Here is an 18,265-nt window from a genome sequence, read left to right as displayed (position 1 = left end):
CCAGTCCCATTCTTGGGAGTCTTCAACGCACTACCCTGCTTCAGAGAGCCTCTTGAATAGCTTAGCTGCACCTCAGGCTTCTTAAAAGATAGAGGCTCCCAGGGGTAAATAGCTCTCAGAGGTATAGAAACCACTTAACAAGGTCCTCAAAGGAAATGGGGTTTCAGAAGAAATCTAGAGACAGCTGCTTGTTCCAAGTATTCAAAAACGGGGGAAAATGGAGGTTCAGAAGGTTGCCTGCCAGCCTGTTAGAAATGAAGTTGATTTCCAACACAATTCTGGGAGGCCGTCTATCTTTTGAGTATCACAAGGAAAGTGAACCCCAGTAAAACTACGAAAAGCAACTTTCCCTTCGCAGTAATGCGCACGCGCCCCTCGCTCCGTTTTCCGTTGACTTTAAGCCCCGCCCCCTATGCGTCCTTCGAGGAGGGTTGGGAGCCGAGAGCTCGCGCGACCACTCTTCCCTCAGCCTTCTCCAGCACAGCGTCGCAAAGGGGCCGGAAAGCGTGGCGGCGCAGGCGCAAGCGCAGAGAGCGGAGGCGGTGGTGGTGGCGGCCGCTGGCCAGTGTAAGATGGCGGCGGCGTTGGTGGCGGCAGTGGACGGGGCGGCTGGGCCCGGAACAGTTGGAGCAGCCGCTGGCAGAAGGATGACCCAAGACGGGAAGCGGGCTGCTGAGCCTCGCCGGCTCCCGTGCTTGTAACTGCCCCAGCCGGACATCCCCCCCCCCCTTGACCTACCCGGTCCGTGTCTCGTTCCGGCTTGGCCTGACCCCTTCTCCCCTGGCCCAGACCCCTCCAGGATGGGTTTGACTCCTTTCCCAAGCTCCCAGGGCTCAGGTCTTCTCCCCATGACCCGAGTCACCGCTGGGAGGACTGGCTGCCCTTCCCTCAGGTCAGCCCCAGGGTTGCCCCTAGGAGCCTGCCCCACAATCTGCAGGACCTCTTGCTTCATCGGGTGACCCATTTGTGTGCGCTCCCCCCCCCCACCTTTAGGTTGAGGGACGCGGCGCCCCTCGAGTTCTCCGGTAACCTCGGGGCCACCGCGCAGTGTGCCCCCCTCCCCCATCTCGAGTTCTCGGGCCCAGCACCTTGTACGGAAGGCCGAGGTTCAAGAACCCGGGAGTCAGTTGTTGCCGTCTTTTCCTGTCCGCTTTGTAATGTAATTCTCGTAGTCTGCCTCCCTTCACCCCTAAATCTTTGAGGACACCCTAGAACGGTGCCGTTTGTCCCTGTTAGTTGGAAAGCATCTGGTGGTTTGAATTTCTGACTCATGCGATTGCTGCTGGAGTCTGTAAACAAACCGGCACCAGCGCGATCACGCTCTCTGCGGGATTTCCCCCCTGCCCTGTGGCTGCTTGTTGAGAGGTTTGCTTATGGGTTAGCTTTGAAAAGATTCAGCTTTTACTTTCCAATGAGTTTTACATTTTAGCAGAACTGGGAGATTACTTGCCTGGTTCATTTCATTTCTGTAACAATGTTTGAAAGTTACTTCTTTAGTAACATAAATTTCTGTGGTTCTAAATAGTTCGAGGAGGTCTGAAAAATACTAGCATGTATTAATACTTTTTTTTATTATGTTACAATTTTTTTTATTATGTTTAGTAGAAGAGACACCTTTGCCATTTAAACTTTAACTTTTCTCAGTCCTTCAGTGAATCTGCAGACCTATTTTCTCAGGAGCTCAGCCTGACCCTACTTCAGTGATAAAGGAGGAAAGGTGAGTAGGAGTTGAAGGCGTTTAAATTCGAGTTCAAGACATACCCTACCCTGGTGCTCAAGTGCTGACCACTAAAGTCATAAAATTCCTGCCACTGTTTCCAGAGAGTTGGGGTATTGTTCTTGGCTTTGTTCCACCTCTGGTAAAATTACTTTTGCAAGTTTAATTGACTCTAGGCTTCTTGACTTTCTATCCTAAATGGTTGCTGCATATCTTCACATGACTCCAGTTAAGCCTAGAAGTGAATGTATCTTCATTTGCCTCCCTGTTTTGCCTTTGTGCAGATCGTATTTCTTACACTGTTAAAAGCTGGGAATTAGTTTGCCAGAGTTCTCTTTAGCCCTTTGTCAAATCAGTTCTCTTTGCCTCTTAGGGCTTTGGATTGTCATTTCTTGCTATTTAGGGGAACATTTAGCCACTTTTAACTAAAAGCTAGTGAATCCTGAGTGATACTGCCTTTTGTTGGTGTCTGAGTTCATCCACCTTAGAATTCTGCTTTTCAGGACTTCATGGTAAATTTTGAGTGGAAAAAAGACCCCACAAAACACTGGTGCTCTTTTATATCTGGTCTGAGGAGTTCTTATTTAGCAGAGGAATCATCCTATGCATTCAGCAGCATGGGCCAGTGCCACAGAGGGAGTTAGGACATACTACTGGCAAATGTAATTTTTGTAAAGATTTTGGATTCCTGGTAGCAGAGAATAGTACTATGGTTGAGTTTCATGGGATGTGATGGAAGAGCTGAGTGGCTCTGGAAGGTAGACCTGGCTGATTCTTAATATGTTTATGATTTGTAGTAGGACGAGGTTGAGTGTGACACTGGTGAGTTTTATTCCACTTGGTGTTCTGTGTAGAAATGGCTTATTAGGAGCTGAAATAAGGTAATTGACAGTATGTGTGTGTATCAATCAGATAAAAATACAGTCTTTAGAACTTGATAGGTCTGGGTTTAAATATTGTACTAAGATTTATTAGCCATGTGACCTTGGGCAAGTCCTTAAACTTTTCTGAGTCTTTTCTTAATGTCCACATCTCTGTAAGTGGGATAATACAGCTTATGTCCTAGAGTCATTGTCGGTATTGTGTGAGGAAACTCATATAAAGGTCTTATATTATGCCTAGCACAAGATAGACACTGAAAAATTTTTCTTTATACATCATTGATATAGCTTTAAATAAGTTGTACGTTAGTGTCCTCCTCTTTGCATTTTAGTTTTGAACATGTTTTCCTGGTAATTTTTTCAGATTCATGTTTAATTGGCCAGCTTAGATGTGTTCTTTGTAGGTGCCCACCTAGGGTTGCCTTTTGATCATGATTCAGGTCATTCTGGTGGGAGTTTAAGACCAGAGAACAGCAGGAATATTAGATGTTGATGTAGTGTCTTTCTAAATTCATTCTTAAACTAAGCATCAGTAACTTTCCTTTATTCTTTGCTCCTACCTCTTGGTCTCCCTTTTAGCACACCTAATCAGAGTTGCTCACCACCTCAGCTCCAGCTACCGCTTATGCCTTTTTGTTTTTGCCACAGAAAGAATACATTTTTTCCAAGCTGTTGGGCTCTGCAGTGATCCTCATCAATAGCTTATCAAAGGACTAGACCATGAGGGACTTCCCTGGTGGTCCAGTGGTTACGACTGCACTTCCATTGCAGGGAGTATGGATTTGATCCCTGGTCAGGGAACTAGGATCCCCATGGCCAAAAAAACAACCCTGGACCATGAAAAAGTCTCCTTTCTTTTTGAAGTGAATCTGGGCTAGGAAGTCAGGAATGCAGTTTATTTCATCTCCCCAACTTGGCCATCTTAATAATATGACAGCAGAGATGAAAAGTTTTTAACCTTCTCTTGTTGGCTTTCATTTCACTTTTTTTTTTTTGAAATTTTATTAGAATTTTTATTTATTTAAATTTGAGGCTAATTACTTTACAGTATTGTATTGGTTTTGCCATACATTGACATGACATATATTTTTGAGTGTGGTAAGGGCACATGAAAATTAAGAAAATGTTGATAACATTACGATGAAAGCAACTGTATTTATTCAAGCCAATGATCAACTTAAAGTTAACCAACTTTGATTACTACCATCTAGGGTCTAAATGCTCTCTCTTGAAAGGTAAAAACTCTTGGGGTGAAGGATAGTAACATGCACTTTATTATTTGTATTTTTGGGTTTTTTTTGGGTTTTTTTTTTTTTTGAGATCTTGAGTTCTGTGTTGAGTAGGGCAGGAGCAGGTGTGGGAGGAGAAAAGGAAATATGTTGAAAGAGCCATAACTTTGTTCCTTATTACTGTATATGCTGGGTAAGATCCTTCTCCCACCATCAACACTACCAGGAAGGTCTTCACATTTTATGTTCCAGGTGACACCTGTGTATACAGTGAATCAGTATTTGTAGTCTGTGGACCAGAATTCTAAAATTCTTGTATTTCTGAGGATATTTTATATTTCAGGGTATTGCATAAGAATTGTTGCATCTTGCTAGTAAGTATTTTCTTCTGTGGTTGCAGTAGGAAGCTAGTTATGCTTATGATCTTAGTTCCCGCCACCAACCTGACAGGGCATTTTATACAGCAACTTATTAAATGTATAAGAATCAGTCTCCATGACCTTTAGTTTTGATTAGGATCAACCTAAGAGAAAAACATGTCTTCAGAGAAAACTTAAAAGAAATGTCTTTTTATTACCTTTTAAAAATAGTACTGGCATTTCAAAAGCAGACATACTCTAGTAGAAGACATTCTGTAGAAGTGTGCCCTGTTTTGGGAGACTGAGGTCTTCAGAGTTTCATGCTCTAGGTCCTGTGTTCTTTCAGATGAGTTAAAGGCTTTTAAATAATGAAGTGATGGTTGACCTTGTTTTCAGATAGGTTTATTCCTGGTTTATTTCTACTGTGGAAAAGTTACTCTAAACATATCTAGTAAATGTTCAGAGTTTCTATAAAAGAGTTATCCAAACAGCTTTTTATTGCATCACATTGGTGTCAGTTTTTAAGATTGAATTAATTTTTTTTTTAAAGCAGATTATTGGTGAGCCAAGATAATCTGTTATTTGCCCTCACCCATTTGGAACCCAGGCAACTGAAGGAATTGAATCAGCGGCAGTCATGGAAGTAATGACTGTGCATATCTTAGTTTCAGAGCCCAAAGGCAGTGATTTTAGATTAGCTTTACAGTAATACTGAAAACTTTTCATCTTTCATTTTCATGAGTAAACTTCATCACTCTTAGAATTGGTCAGAAAAGGGGGTTACCTGTTCTTGTTTACTGATTCAGTTATTCTTAGAGTGAGAAGAAAGTCTTGAAAGGTAAAGAATAGAGTGTGATGCATTTTATGAATTTGTCACTTCTTTATATAGCAGTTTTTTAAATTTCTGCCTCTACAGAACATAGTTTCTGGGCCAAAAGCTCAGTTTCTCAAGTATTACCTTTATCCAAGGAAGGTATATGCCCAAGATAAGCCAATGAACTAAAGCTGTCCTGAATTTGCAAATAGGGCATGATAAGTGATTAATTTGACAACGGTGACATTAATGAAACATAGTATGTCTAATGGATTGGGTTATTGCAGAAATTTTCATCATATCTAAGAGGTTAAATATTTGCTCTTATCCTCTGAGGATACTATTTAAGGAGGTCTGGGCAAGTTCTAATGTGAAGCATCCATGTTGCCTCACGTGTCTTTTTTTTTTTTAAGTTAGCCATCTGGAAAGCTATTATAGGATTTACCTCTAGTGGTAGCCAAGAGGCTATATTCCTCTGGTGTTTTAAGCATTGCCACATTTTCAGGTATGTTTGTAACCTTACTCAGGACCCACATTATACTCTCGCCTCTAGTTTCATTCAGATTGGAGGGCACGTCTTGATGTTTTTAGCCTCTCCTTATTGTTTTAAGTTGTACCCCTTTATCTCTCTGGTATACTTTTGAACAATTTTAAGAAAAAAATTTGAAATGTGAAAGGCAAAAACAGGTAATGGGGACTGGATTCAGATGTAAATACAAGTCATTTCATAGTAACACTATGTTTAATAATGTTAGTAACAAATGTTTAAATATAAAACATTTCATAGAAACAGTGAAATTTCCTAAGTGATTTTCCTTAAAATTATTTAAATTGAGGTGAATGGGCTTAAATGTTATTATAAAAAGTTCCTTAGCTCTGCTGCTGCTGGAGATAGCACTTAGCACATTCCTAACATACTCTGAAATACTGTTAGTAGAATTAAAGTCAGTAAACTATAAACACAGGGCATTTGGTGTTACCAACAGGGAGAGAAGGCATTCATTCCAGTGGAGGAACAGAATTCCTTGTTTTTAGTATAGTTGATGTAGGGCTTATGTTCCTCCTTATCATTTGTGATGATTGATTTGAAGTTTTCACCTTGGCTATCTTCTGACACTTCAAAAGGCAGGAGAAGTTAAAGAGACTTAATGTGGTGGGCTTTTGGGTATATTGTTTTACCCTAGTTCATAGAACATGAATGTGCTCAAAGGAAGGTATTAACAGAGCTCTCTGAATTCTTTTTTTTTTTTAATTTGGTTGTGCCAGTCTTAGTCATGGCATGCAAATTCTTAGTTGTGTGTAGGCTCTAGTTCCCTGACCAGGGATCGAACTTGTGCCCCCTGCATTGGGAGCCCAGAGTCTTAACCACTGAACCACCAGGGAAGTCCCTCTCTGAATACTTTAAAAGACCAGTGATATAGCACGTAAGCAGATTTCATAGACTTGGAACTATGTCTTAATTTGTGTACAGTGTTTGGAGGATCGTTGTCGAGTGGTGAAGATGCCTAGGCTTCTCTAGAAAATGCAGTCTGGAACCAGAGATGAGAAGCTAGAAAAATAATATAAATGCCTGACACGTATAGATAGCCAATTGCAAATACCATGTTTAATCCTCTAAACCATTTCTTCAGGATAATGGTATTGTCCCATTTTACAAAAAGAGAAACAAACTCACAGGTAGGTGGTAGAAGTAAAACTCAAGCCCAAGTCTGAGTAACACCAAAGCCCTTTTCTTTTCATTATACCATATGCTGTCTTTAAAAACCAGGGCTCTTCAATGCCAAGTGATGAAGCAAATTGAGCTGAAAGGTAGAATTCAGTGCTGCTTATAAAAGTGTATTTAAAATATAAAAGGTCTGTCCAAATGATAATATGAATGAAAACATTCTTTAATTGTTTACACATAGATCTCAGATTATCATTAATTGGTAACCTAATAAGTTTTTTATGGAAATAGTTTTAATGGGCTTAACTGAAGAGATAGCTGAATCTTTTATGATACTTGAATAGGGAGGAAACCAGCATTTTCCCTCAGTTCCTGAGGTGATTCCACAGAAAAGCAGCTGGCTCACTGAGCTAGACACTGTCAGTCCTGCCTCTATACAGTGCTTCTCACATTGATCCCCTTCTGTTCATTTCTTCTGCCATAGACCTGATACAGGGTCTCATTGCTTCTAACTTTGGCAACTTTGTGATAGCTTTTAAAGAAAATATTTCATGTGTGTCTTTTAAGAATTATTCATTTGTTACAATTTTTAATTACACTGGGTCTTGGTTGCTGCATGGGAGCGTTCCTGTCGGGGTTACTCTTTGCTGCCATGCGAGGGCTTCTTGGGGCGGAGCACAGGTTCTAGGCGCCGCAGGCTGAGGTGGTAGTGCACAGATTCAGCTGTGCATCAGCATGTGGAACTTTCCTCGATTGGGGGTTAAACCCATGTCGCCTGCATTGGCAGGCTGATTCTTACCCACTGTGCCACCAGGGAAGTCCTCTGGTAGCTTTTAAACTTGTTTCTCCCTTTTCTGTCCATTTTATTATTCTTAACCAAAACTTCCTGATGCCCAACACACACACACACACACACACACACACTCTTCCACTTACACACTTCCACTTACACACACACTCTTCCACTTACACACTCTTACACACACTTCCACTTACACACACACACACACTCTTCCACTTACACACACACACACACACCCTTCCACTTATTATTCTTAACCAAATCTTCCTGATGCTTGACACTCACTCACTCACTCACTCTTCCACTGCACTACCGGGGAAGTCTTTTAAACTTGTTTCTCCCTTTTCTGTCCATCTTGTTATTCTAACCAAATCTTCCTGATGCCTAACACACACATGCACTTCTTAACTGATGAACTATTTCCCCCTGAAACAATATAATCCTTATTCTATTGAACTATGACAATATTCTATTTATCTTTTCTTTTTCTTTCTTTTTTTTTACTTTTTTTTTCTTTCTTTTCTTTTTTTTTTCCCCATTTTTTGGCTGTACCATGTGGCTTGTGGGATTTTAGTTCCCCAACCAGAAATTGAACCAGGGCTATGGTAGTGAAAGAGCAAAGTCCTAACCACTGGACCACCATGGAATTTCCTTTTTTTTTTTTAATGGTACTAACACTTGTGTCTCTTTCATCGTAGTTGTATACCTGTTTTTCTTAATCGATTATTGGCTACAAAAGGTATTATGACTGCCTTGTTTGTATTTGTAGCTCCTGTCTTGCCTTGTACATTGTTGCATTACTAGCATGTCTCAGTGCAAGTGGGCCACTGGGTGGTGCCAGAGGCCTATAATTTAGATAAAAAAGGGAGGCTCAAGCTGCTGTATGGTTAGCCAGTGCTGTTGCATATTCTGCAGGATAGGAATAGAGATTGATTTCCCTAATCCCAGAAACATTGATAGTTTCTGCTCCTCATTCCAGCTTATCAGAGGAGACAGTATAGTGTATTTATTAATAACACCTCCAACTACTTTAATAGAGAGTAGCCCCGCTATAAACATGTTTTTTATAGTATGAGTTTCAGCTTCATTGGGGTCATTCTTTGAATTTCAGAGCCTAAGGTTCTCTGTCTGATTAATAAACACTGTACTGTTAAGAGTTGGGCTGGCAGCTGGAGTTGGGAAGGTTGACTTGGAGAAGTGTTTACTGTAAACTAGAAGAGTAGTAAGGTAAAGAGAATGAATTTAAATGAGTCATTTCAGTTTGAAAGCAAAAACTGGTTATGGAGAAAGTAGTACTGGTTGATTCCAGATGGACTGTAGGGACCCAAGGCTGAAAAGCAAATTTGTACTTTGGATGGAGATCAACCCTGAACAGCTGTTCAGTCATGAGTGGTATGGGACATCTGTCCTCTCAAGAGGAACTAGGGATTGTGTGGCTCTCAGATATCTGTCTTACTAATAATTGAAGTAGTTTCTACCGTCACCTTTCACTTTCAGAGGAAGTTCTGAGACCTTGTCTCATTTAAACATGGGTGTCTGTGTAAGAAAGTTGGGAACTTATGTTGCAGAATGAGACATGCCAAATGAGACAGCTGGATGGACCCAAGAGAATGCTGGGATTATGTAACTCAAGAGAACTCACTGAACCTAAGTTCAGGTCTTAGTAAAGGGATCAGGAACAGTAATATTGTTTAGAAATTGAAACTGAGGTAGAGTAGAGTTATCAGATCGTTTTCTATAGACCCTAGACTCCAAATGGATTAAAGTGAACTTGAAAGAGAAATCTTTGAAATTTCTATCAAGGTAGAAGGCATATGTATACAAATTAATAGTACAACTACTATAATTACTTTGGATTACTTTAAGCTTCTGATATTCTTAGTTGTCACCTAGACAGTAGGGTTGAAGACTTTTATGAGTTCAGGATTTATCTTACATTTAATGGGGTTCTGATAAGGCAGCTTTGTTTGCAACAAAAATTCTTCCATGTTTTAATTTTCAGGCAAGAAGACCTGACATTTTGCTCTCATTTATTGTGACTTATTGACCACTGTTAGGTAGCTTCTGTTAATAGTCACAAGCTCGAGAGTCTAGTATTTTTAATCGTTGGGTTGTATCTTATCACTTAACACTTTGTGTGAATTTCCTCCCCCTCACCCCCTTTCTCTTTTCTGGCCAGATTGATTGATAATTTACATACAGTAAAATTTGCCCTTTGTTTCATTGACCTATTCTATGAATTCTAACAAATGCATAGTCATGTGACACCGCTGCGATGAAGGCACAGAACATTTTCATCTTTTCAAAAGGTTTTCTCATGACTGTTTGTTGTTAGTTCCTTTCCCCCATATCCCAGCAGTGACTCTGTGTCCCTGTAGTTTATCTTTTCCAGACTGTCCTGTAAATGAAGTAATACTACGTAACTGAGTCTTGCTTCTTTCACGTAGCATAACACATTTGGGATCCATTCATGTTGTATCAGTAGTTCTTTCTTTTTATTGCTTAGATGTAGCCTACTGTGTGATGGACCATAGTTTGTTTATCCATGACCTAGCTCAAAAACACTTTAGTTTTTGATGGATCTAAGTAAAGTCACTTAAAACATTTACATTTAGATTTTTAGATGGATCTTTTCATTCTTAGTTTCATTTTTCTTTAGTATGTACCTGGGTAGGATTCCTGGGTTGTATGGTAAGTGTATGTTTAACTTTATTTAAAAAAAACTCAAACCAACCACTTTCCAAAGCAACTAACTACCGTTTTACATTTCTCTGAGCGGTGTGTGAGAGTCTAGTTACTCTACCCTTTGTTAGCACTTGATAAAGAAAACTGTCATTATTATTATTTTTTAAGTTTCAGCTATTTTAATAGGTGTGTAGAGGATTCTCATTGTGGTTTTAATTTGTATTTTCCTAATGACTCATAATGTTGATCATCTTTTTCAAGTGATTGTTATTTAGGTGTGAGATTCTGTAAATATGTTCCTGTTGCTGTCAAATATGTCTTTGGCAGATATTTTCTTCCAGTCCATAGCTCATCTTTTCATTTTTTAACAGTGTCTTGAAGAGTAGATTTTTAATTCTGATATAGCCAGTTAATTAACTTTTTCTCTCATGGTTTGGGCTTTTTTGCCTTGTCTTAAGAAATATTTGCCTACCCCGTTGTCACAAAGGTTATCTACTTTGTTTTCTTCTAGAAGTTGTATTGTTTTAGCTTTTACATTTAGGTCTGTGATTCATTTTGAGTTAGTTTTTGTATATCATTCAGTGTACAAATTGAGGTTTTTTTTTTACATTTGGATGTCCTGTTGTTCTAGTATACCTGGTCTCTTGTGTAGCTCTTGCATCAGTGTTAGGATAAGAAAGCAGCCCCAATGGTTTTAAACAAGAGCTGTTTGGTGCTTCTTCCACAGACTACTCTTACATCCTGGATTAACTCCCCCTCTTCTTGATTTTTAGCTAATATTTTATCATGTATTTGGTCAAAACTTTATGGCCTTTTTAAGACAGGAAAAATCTCAGTCATTAGAATTTCTTGGGTAGAAATTAAAATGACACCTGGGTCTTTTTCACCATCCCCCATAGTTTCCTCTTTAACCTTCCCTTCGGCAGGGGTTATGGTTATTTTTAGAGCACAGGCAGTAGAGCTAGTCTGATTAACTTCCCCAGCTACCTGGGCCAGTGAGCTCTTCCGAACTCAGATTGGTTTGCTCTGGACTGGATTTTACATGGAAAATGATCAAGGTAAAAACAGTGGATTTGTTGGGAATGGAGTGCATTAAAGAATAAAAGTAATTTACGTTTGGGTCAGATACGGTTCCCAAACTCAGATTATAAAATAAGATTGCATTTTTTGGTGATGGTAGAAATTCTAGAGTGACTCGTATACTTAAGACCTAGGGAACAGTCATAGCACTTTAGCCTGCTTTAATTTGGGCACTTACTCTAATTTCTGCCATTGTGTTGCGATGATTTTAAGTTTCATTTTGACAGAGTTATATAATAACAACTCATCCCAAAAGTAATTGTGGTTTTATCACTGTCATCATTTCTTGGCTTTTTAGAGAAGCAGTCCCCCAGAATGGGAATGTATGTACCCCATGGGGTATGGAGGGCTTTCCTTGTGGCTCAGCTGGTAAAGAATCCATCTGCAATGTGGGAGACCTGGGTTCAATCCCTGGGTTGGGAAGATCCCCTGGAGAAGGGAAAGGCTACTCACTCCAGTATTCTGGCCTGGAGAATTCGATGGACTGTATAATTCATGGGGCCACTGAGTCGGACACAACTTTTTCACTTCACATGGGGTATGGAAGATGATCCAGTGGTGTATAGGGAAAGAACATTGAAATTTTTGTTTTTTGGGTTTTTTTCCCTAGAAAAATCAAGCTCAGTAATTAATGTTAATTGATTAAATGTGGGTTCATGCACAGAGTTTTCACTGATAGACGTTCATAATCAGTTTTGAGATCACTGTTCTAAGAACATCCTCTGCAGAAGTTTTAACATATAATTCTGCTTAACTGTACCATCTCTGTGATTACCATTTTACAAAAAAAGAAAGTGAAGCCCAGAGACGATTAAGCAGCACATCCAAAGTCATGTCACAAAGTTTGTTCATAAACTCAGCTAGTACTAGAGCCCTGCACTTCTAACTTTCAGCCTATGACTAGTTTCACTAGACTCTGTGACCCCTAAAATGTGACCTTTAGAAGCTATCAGCTCAGTGATTAAACAGAGTTCACATAGACCATGTTCTGTTCTGAATCTAGGAGTAAATTCTGTCAGCTTTTTTCTTCAAGGAAAAGATCCCTCCTTGCAAGAACCTTAAACCAATTTCCCAAAAGGCAGACGTTCTCTGCAGCTTCTGGGCATAGGTTGAACCCCATGACTCTCCTTTTCTGAGAAGTGGTTCTCAGAGAGCTAGGTAAGCATTAGGCATTTGCAAATGTTTTCTAGAGCCGTTATGAGACTGACGTTCAAGCAGTCTGGGCTTCTGTAGAAGTTGATGAGACTGGGTTTTGAGATAAAGGTCTCTGGAGCTGCATTACTACTTTTCTAGGAGTGGATATTAGTGAGGTGGGAAGTATGGTGTGGTTGACAGTTTTGATTCTTGAGATGAAAAAACAACTCTTGTTAGTGTTTGGCCATAAGGTACGTCTATGACCTTAGATTTTAACCTTAAAGTAGTACAACTATTTTTCCCTGCTCCATAGACACTTGCAATTAATGTAATTAATTTAAGCCCTAGGTGGGGAAGAAGATACTGCTGCATTACCAAAGAATATACACAGGGACAACTGAGAGGAAAAAACAAAGTGTTGTGTGAGGAGAACACTACAAAAACACATCATTGAAGTGGGAGGAATAAAACAGCCTGCTCTGCAAATAGCTCTTCTGTTTTTCTTTATGTGGCTTCACAGATCTGCTTTTTGTTGACATTGTCTTTCATCATCACCCTTCCAGGTGTCCCTCCTTCAAATTCAGCCTCAGTCCTGCTCTTGGATTATTTCTACTGCCTCGTCCTGGCCTAATGTGAGCAAGTTTTGGGCAGCTGTCTCTTGGCAGAGGATACTTTTTTTTTCTCTGAAGCAACTTGGATTTCTGTAGAGAGAGTAGGGGGTAAGGAAAAGGATGGGGCTGCTTCTGGGATAATTGTTATGGGAATGAAAGGGCTGTTGAAAGATTAGAGGCCAGTGTGCCTGGGTCCAAGGACTGGAATCATAATCATACTTTGTCTTTTACCAGTGCCTTTTGTCCAAAGCACTGAAAGGGCTTAACAGAATTCTGGTCTGAATAATATTCTTTGCTCTTTGGAATTTGCTTAAGGTGGGAGTGAAGCCCTGAAAAAATAATGACTGTATTAAAGGAATGTAAAAGGAATAAAGTTAGGTACCCCAGTTCCTAGTTAGGGCCTTGCTAAACAGACAAATCTGGTGAAAGTTGGTGGAACTAGGTGAAATAGTGTTTGCCATTTTATGAAATGGACTGAGACGGTTTTAATGGAAATGTTGCTCTTTTCTTCTCCAGCTTTGCATTTGATGACTAGTCGTAAGGGAAAGAAAAACTTTAAGGTTCTTTTTTAGGGGTAGGGTGCTCCTGGGTTCTAATTTGACTCTCTTTTTGATAATCCCTAATTTGTATCTGTGCCTGTAAGTTTGAAACTAGGCATCTGAATGGCCATAAATCTCAAGGTGTTATACCAAGAGCTCAGTCTCTTCTATCTTGGCTGTTTTGTATGTAAAAAGATACTCATTCTGCCCCTCCTCGTCATGTTGTGAAGACAAATGTTGTATAAACTTTGTGGATACATACGATGAATATTTACAACAAGATTTTTGCCTAAGAGGGTAGTGCTGAAGCTAACTTTCTTTGTATTAAGACTGCTTGCTTGCAATACCTGTCACTTGATATAGACAGACCTGCTATTCCAGGATTTATTTCAGTTCCTCTTCCCCATCTGAAAAATCACTGCCAGTGACTTGTTAAGGTAAAGAGATGGCAGTTGGCCTCCCAAAGATATGTCCCTTTATGGAATTTAGACATGAGGGGATAATATCTGACATAATTTTCAGCAACTGAGAAGCCCTGTTGAGCACACACCAAAAAATCATTTTTATAAAAATGACAAAGGCTGTACATTGCTAAATCTCCTGGTGCCTTTTATCATCTTTCCCAGATTGTTTCCTGATTTTTTCATTTTCTTTCTCTCCTCAATCCAGGCTGGCTACAGTAAATATCATCCAAGATGTCCAGCAAAGGGAGCAGCACAGATGGCAAAACAGACTTAGCTAATGGTAAGGGACCAGAATGAAGGTGAAGCTATCTTTGCTGTCGACTGCAAAGAGAATGGAGACCTGGACTTTAAGGGAGGGATTGAACTCCTCCTGTGCTGTCCGAGTGTTGGAAGTACATAGGAAACACCTTTTTGTTTCTGGTACTTTTGTTCCTTCAGCTTTTATCTTGATTGTTTTCAGAAGATCAGTAATGGAGTTGTGCCTCTAAAAGGTCAAGTGGTTTGGAATTCTGAAAGTTTGTAAGGGTGGACAAAACCTAGGAGATGCTGTTAATAAAAGAGGAAAAGAAGATCGAATTGGTGGTGGAACCAAGGTAGTTGTTTGGAAGGCAAGACCTCCCCGGTTACAAGGAGAGGTCTCTTTCCATGGTAGATCATAGTTCAATAGATTAGATAAGAGATAGTTATAAATAACTGGGATTAGAGCTTTTTTTCTTTGTTCCTTTTTCTTCATTTCTTTTTCTTTTCTTAAGAAAAACTATTAAATCATTGTGTCTAGGGCCACGACTGAAGTGACTTAGCATAGCATAGCATATTAGGGCATATTTGAAGGCAGAATATCAATTTCTAATAGAATATAGCTACCACTAGGTCATTGACCAGTGCATCAACTTGGAGCCAACTTCCAAGCTAGAGAAAGTCCTTCAGAATAGTTACAATTGGGCAGTACTGAGTCCAGTATTCCTTAGCACCTTGTATCTTAGGATTATAGGCTAAATTCTAGTTGATGTAATTGGTAGAGCAATGAAGTGTTGAGTAAGGGAAGGGGAGATCTTCAACATGCTGTTTTTCTACCCCTTTTGTTATTTTCTTAACCACCGCTGCTCATTTATTTTCTGTAAAGGAGAGTGATTAAGATTTTTCACTGGGCTTAGTTGAAAGACACAGGATTCTAGAGGGGGTTGAGATATAAAATTGGAGTTTGGCCATTAGCTAGATCAGGGATTGCAAATTATGGCCTGCAGGCTGCTATTTTTGTAGTTTATTGGAATTCAGTCAAGCCCCATTTATTTACATAGTATTTATGGTTGCTTTTGTGCTACAACATGGAGTTGAGTACTTGTGCCCGTGAAGCCTAAAATTTTCATTATCGGGCCTTTTATAGAAAAAAATTGCCAACTCTTAGCTGTATCTGGTCATTGACTGTTAGGGTCCTCTTACTGAGCTTGTGATATCCTCTGGCCCTTATCTTAAAGTGTTAAGGCCCCCAAAGTCATCTTTCTTTGTTAATCATAATCTTAACAATATGTGCTAGGAGGTTTGATGTATTATTTTTTTCTTCTCCCCAGAAGTGATGGGTGTGAAATTTTATCCCTTCTCACCACTCTCAATCTCAAATGCAATTTCATTTCAAAAACCACATGTATTAATCGTTCTCACTGCACACAGGAACCTCAGCAAATGTAGTTCCTAGGAGCAAATTGCTGCACTTTTCCTCCTTCCAGTTCCTAGCTGTTTTCACACTGTACTGTAGTTGAAGTGCTTTTTGAAAACAGATGTTTATGTGTCTTCCAGCCTTTCGTCACTACTTGAACCAAAAACATATGTGTTTATCGTTTTCCTTAATAGACTTTGTCTAAGAGTTCATTGAGAAGAGATATCATTGCTTCAAAGAGCTTCAGAAATTACTGCTCTTACCCAGATGACTAAGCAAGAAGACACTCCCGCTTTGAACCCTTAGACCATCAGTGTGGTACTGGGGTTGAATAGCTATCCCAGGGTCACATATAGCTGGTCAGCCTTTCGTCATAGCCTCTACTTCTGGCAGGATAAAATTTGTAGTCATCTGAGGAAAGGAGGCCATAAGCAGTGTTTAAAATTCTCATTTGCCCCCTCCTTTCTTTACACCTTGACCTTAGTTTGAAAGTTGTAGCCCTGTGGGCTCCAGAACATTGCCTGAGTGTTTTGGCTGTTAGATAGGAGAATTCGTATCTGGTATATAATTCGTTCACTGGTATAGAATTTGGCTGTTAGATAGGAGAATTCGTATCTGACTGTTGGGAATTATATTGCTCAAAGTGACCCAGTTATTGTATAACTACCAGTATGGCAGACCTAGAATGTGATAAACTTTTCTTTTCGAGCCGACTCATGCTGGGGATGGCTGTTCTTTTTCCTTATATTCAGTTTAATTGCTATAACTAATGGATGCCCATCCAGCAAAACAGAGCCTAAGGTAGTTAGGCTCAGGCCTGCTTTAATAAAATCTGCCAGTGCTTTGCTTCTTGAGAATTTATTATAATCATTGGTTGTCCTACGGTTCTCATTTGTGTGCCCTGCAGTTCTTTGTGTTTATCTCTGGCTTTAATCTTTTCTGGATTCCCTCTAGAAGGTACTGTTTATAAGCATTTGTAATGAAAACATTTTTGACCAGTTTTGGTTTATGGGTCTCATGATGTGATGATTTTTTTAGACTATGGAGACCTTGTGGTCACTATCTTATTTCCTTATTTTGCCCCCTCACCTACCCATTCCTTACTAACATGCAGGAAGCCTGTCTAGCAGTCCAGAGGAGATGTCTGGTGCTGAGGAGGGGAGGGAGACATCCTCAGGCATTGAAGTGGAGGCTTCAGACCTGAGCTTGAGCTTGACCGGGGACGATGGTGGCCCCAACCGCACCAGCACAGAGAGTCGAGGCACAGATACAGAGAGCTCAGGTGAAGACAAGGACTCTGACAGCATGGAGGACACCGGCCATTACTCGGTCAACGATGAGAGCCAAGTCCACGACCGCTCAGAGGAGGAGGAGGAAGAGGAGGAGGAGCATCCTCGTCGTCGTGTGCAGCGCAAGCGGGCCAATCGTGACCAGGACTCATCAGACGATGAGCGGGCCCTGGAAGACTGGGTGTCCTCAGAGACATCAGCCCTGCCCCGACCTCGCTGGCAAGCCCTTCCTGCCCTTCGGGAGCGGGAGCTGGGTTCAAGTGCCCGCTTTGTGTATGAGGCTTGTGGGGCAAGAGTCTTTGTGCAGCGTTTCCGCCTGCAGCATGGGCTTGAAGGCCATACTGGCTGTGTCAATACTCTGCACTTTAACCAGCGCGGCACCTGGCTGGCCAGTGGCAGCGACGACCTGAAAGTGGTGGTCTGGGACTGGGTGCGGCGGCAGCCAGTGCTGGACTTTGAGAGCGGCCACAAGAGCAATGTCTTCCAGGTGAGGCCAGAGGACAGACTGGCAATTGAGAAAGTCAGGCATGAGCTAGGCCTGAGCTGCTGCTGAAGGAAGAGTGATAGTGAGTTGTGGTAGGAATTAGATATCAGGAGTTGGTCATACCTTGGCTCCCTTAATGACTTAGAAGAGTTAAATACACTGAAAGACCCGGGGTAATCTTTTGTTTCCTTGAGCACAGAAACTGTTAGAAGCCTCGTTATATAGGAAGGGTGTTTGGAAATCATCAGGAAGGCACTAATGCTGTGCTCGGAGGCATATAATATAAGAACAGAGGCTCTTGAACCAGACTACTGAGTTTAAATCTTGGCCCAAACCCTTAACTAGCTGTGTGATTATGGGCAAGTTTATTTAACCTCTGTCTTTCAGTTGATTTGCCTTTAATTTAGGCCTGATAACGTACAGAGTTATGAAGATTAAATAACAATAGAAGCTAAGCAGTTAGAACCGTGCTTGGTACTTAATAAACCATTGATTGATAAAGTTAACATTTTTATTCTCTAGAAGTTTTACTTATCAGCCCGTCCATCATCTAGTACTAGACATTTATCCCTAAGCATGTTCTCTTTCCTTCCCCGGTATCCCCTCTGGTTTCCTTTATCTTTGTAGCAAATTTTTGTTGACTTCTTGAATCAAGGAAGATTCTTCTCTGTTTTTCCCTTACCTTTCTTTCTTACTGGGTTAGTCCTAGTTCACCTGAGTACTTATCCTAAACCAGTTCAACCTTCCAGAATCAACAGAAATGCTCTCTTATATTAGAAATTCTTTCTCTTCTCCTTTAACCCTCCGAAGAAATTGGACTTGAGCCAGCTGTACGAGAGCAGGAGGTCTAAGTTTCC

At 40.5% G+C, this 18,265-nt stretch overlaps 1 protein-coding gene across 6 annotated transcripts in view; it reads left to right on the top strand.

Moving 5' to 3' along the window:
- Nucleotides 1–382: 382 nt before the first annotated feature.
- Nucleotides 383–18,265, top strand: part of DCAF8 (DDB1 and CUL4 associated factor 8) — a 40,169-nt gene continuing 22,286 nt past the window's right edge. Inside the window, exons 1-5 of one of the 6 annotated variants that reach the window (XM_069545590.1) lie at nucleotides 413–567; nucleotides 1,645–1,717; nucleotides 12,931–13,086; nucleotides 14,187–14,261; nucleotides 16,750–17,411. In XM_069545590.1, coding sequence (XP_069401691.1) covers nucleotides 14,213–14,261; nucleotides 16,750–17,411 — 711 coding nt within the window. In that variant the 5' untranslated portion in view covers nucleotides 413–567; nucleotides 1,645–1,717; nucleotides 12,931–13,086; nucleotides 14,187–14,212. Of the gene's footprint in view, nucleotides 893–1,644; nucleotides 1,718–12,930; nucleotides 13,087–14,186; nucleotides 14,262–16,749; nucleotides 17,412–18,265 lie in introns of all 6 variants that reach the window. The other 5 variants (XM_069545571.1, XM_069545597.1, XM_069545564.1 and 2 more) reach the window with 5 other exon arrangements.

Source organism: Ovis canadensis, chromosome 1, assembly GCF_042477335.2.
Source record: "Ovis canadensis isolate MfBH-ARS-UI-01 breed Bighorn chromosome 1, ARS-UI_OviCan_v2, whole genome shotgun sequence".
Taxonomy (NCBI): Eukaryota; Metazoa; Chordata; class Mammalia; order Artiodactyla; family Bovidae; genus Ovis; species Ovis canadensis.
The sequence above is the reverse complement of the archived record's forward strand: the minus strand, read 5'-3'. Positions and strand labels throughout refer to the sequence as shown.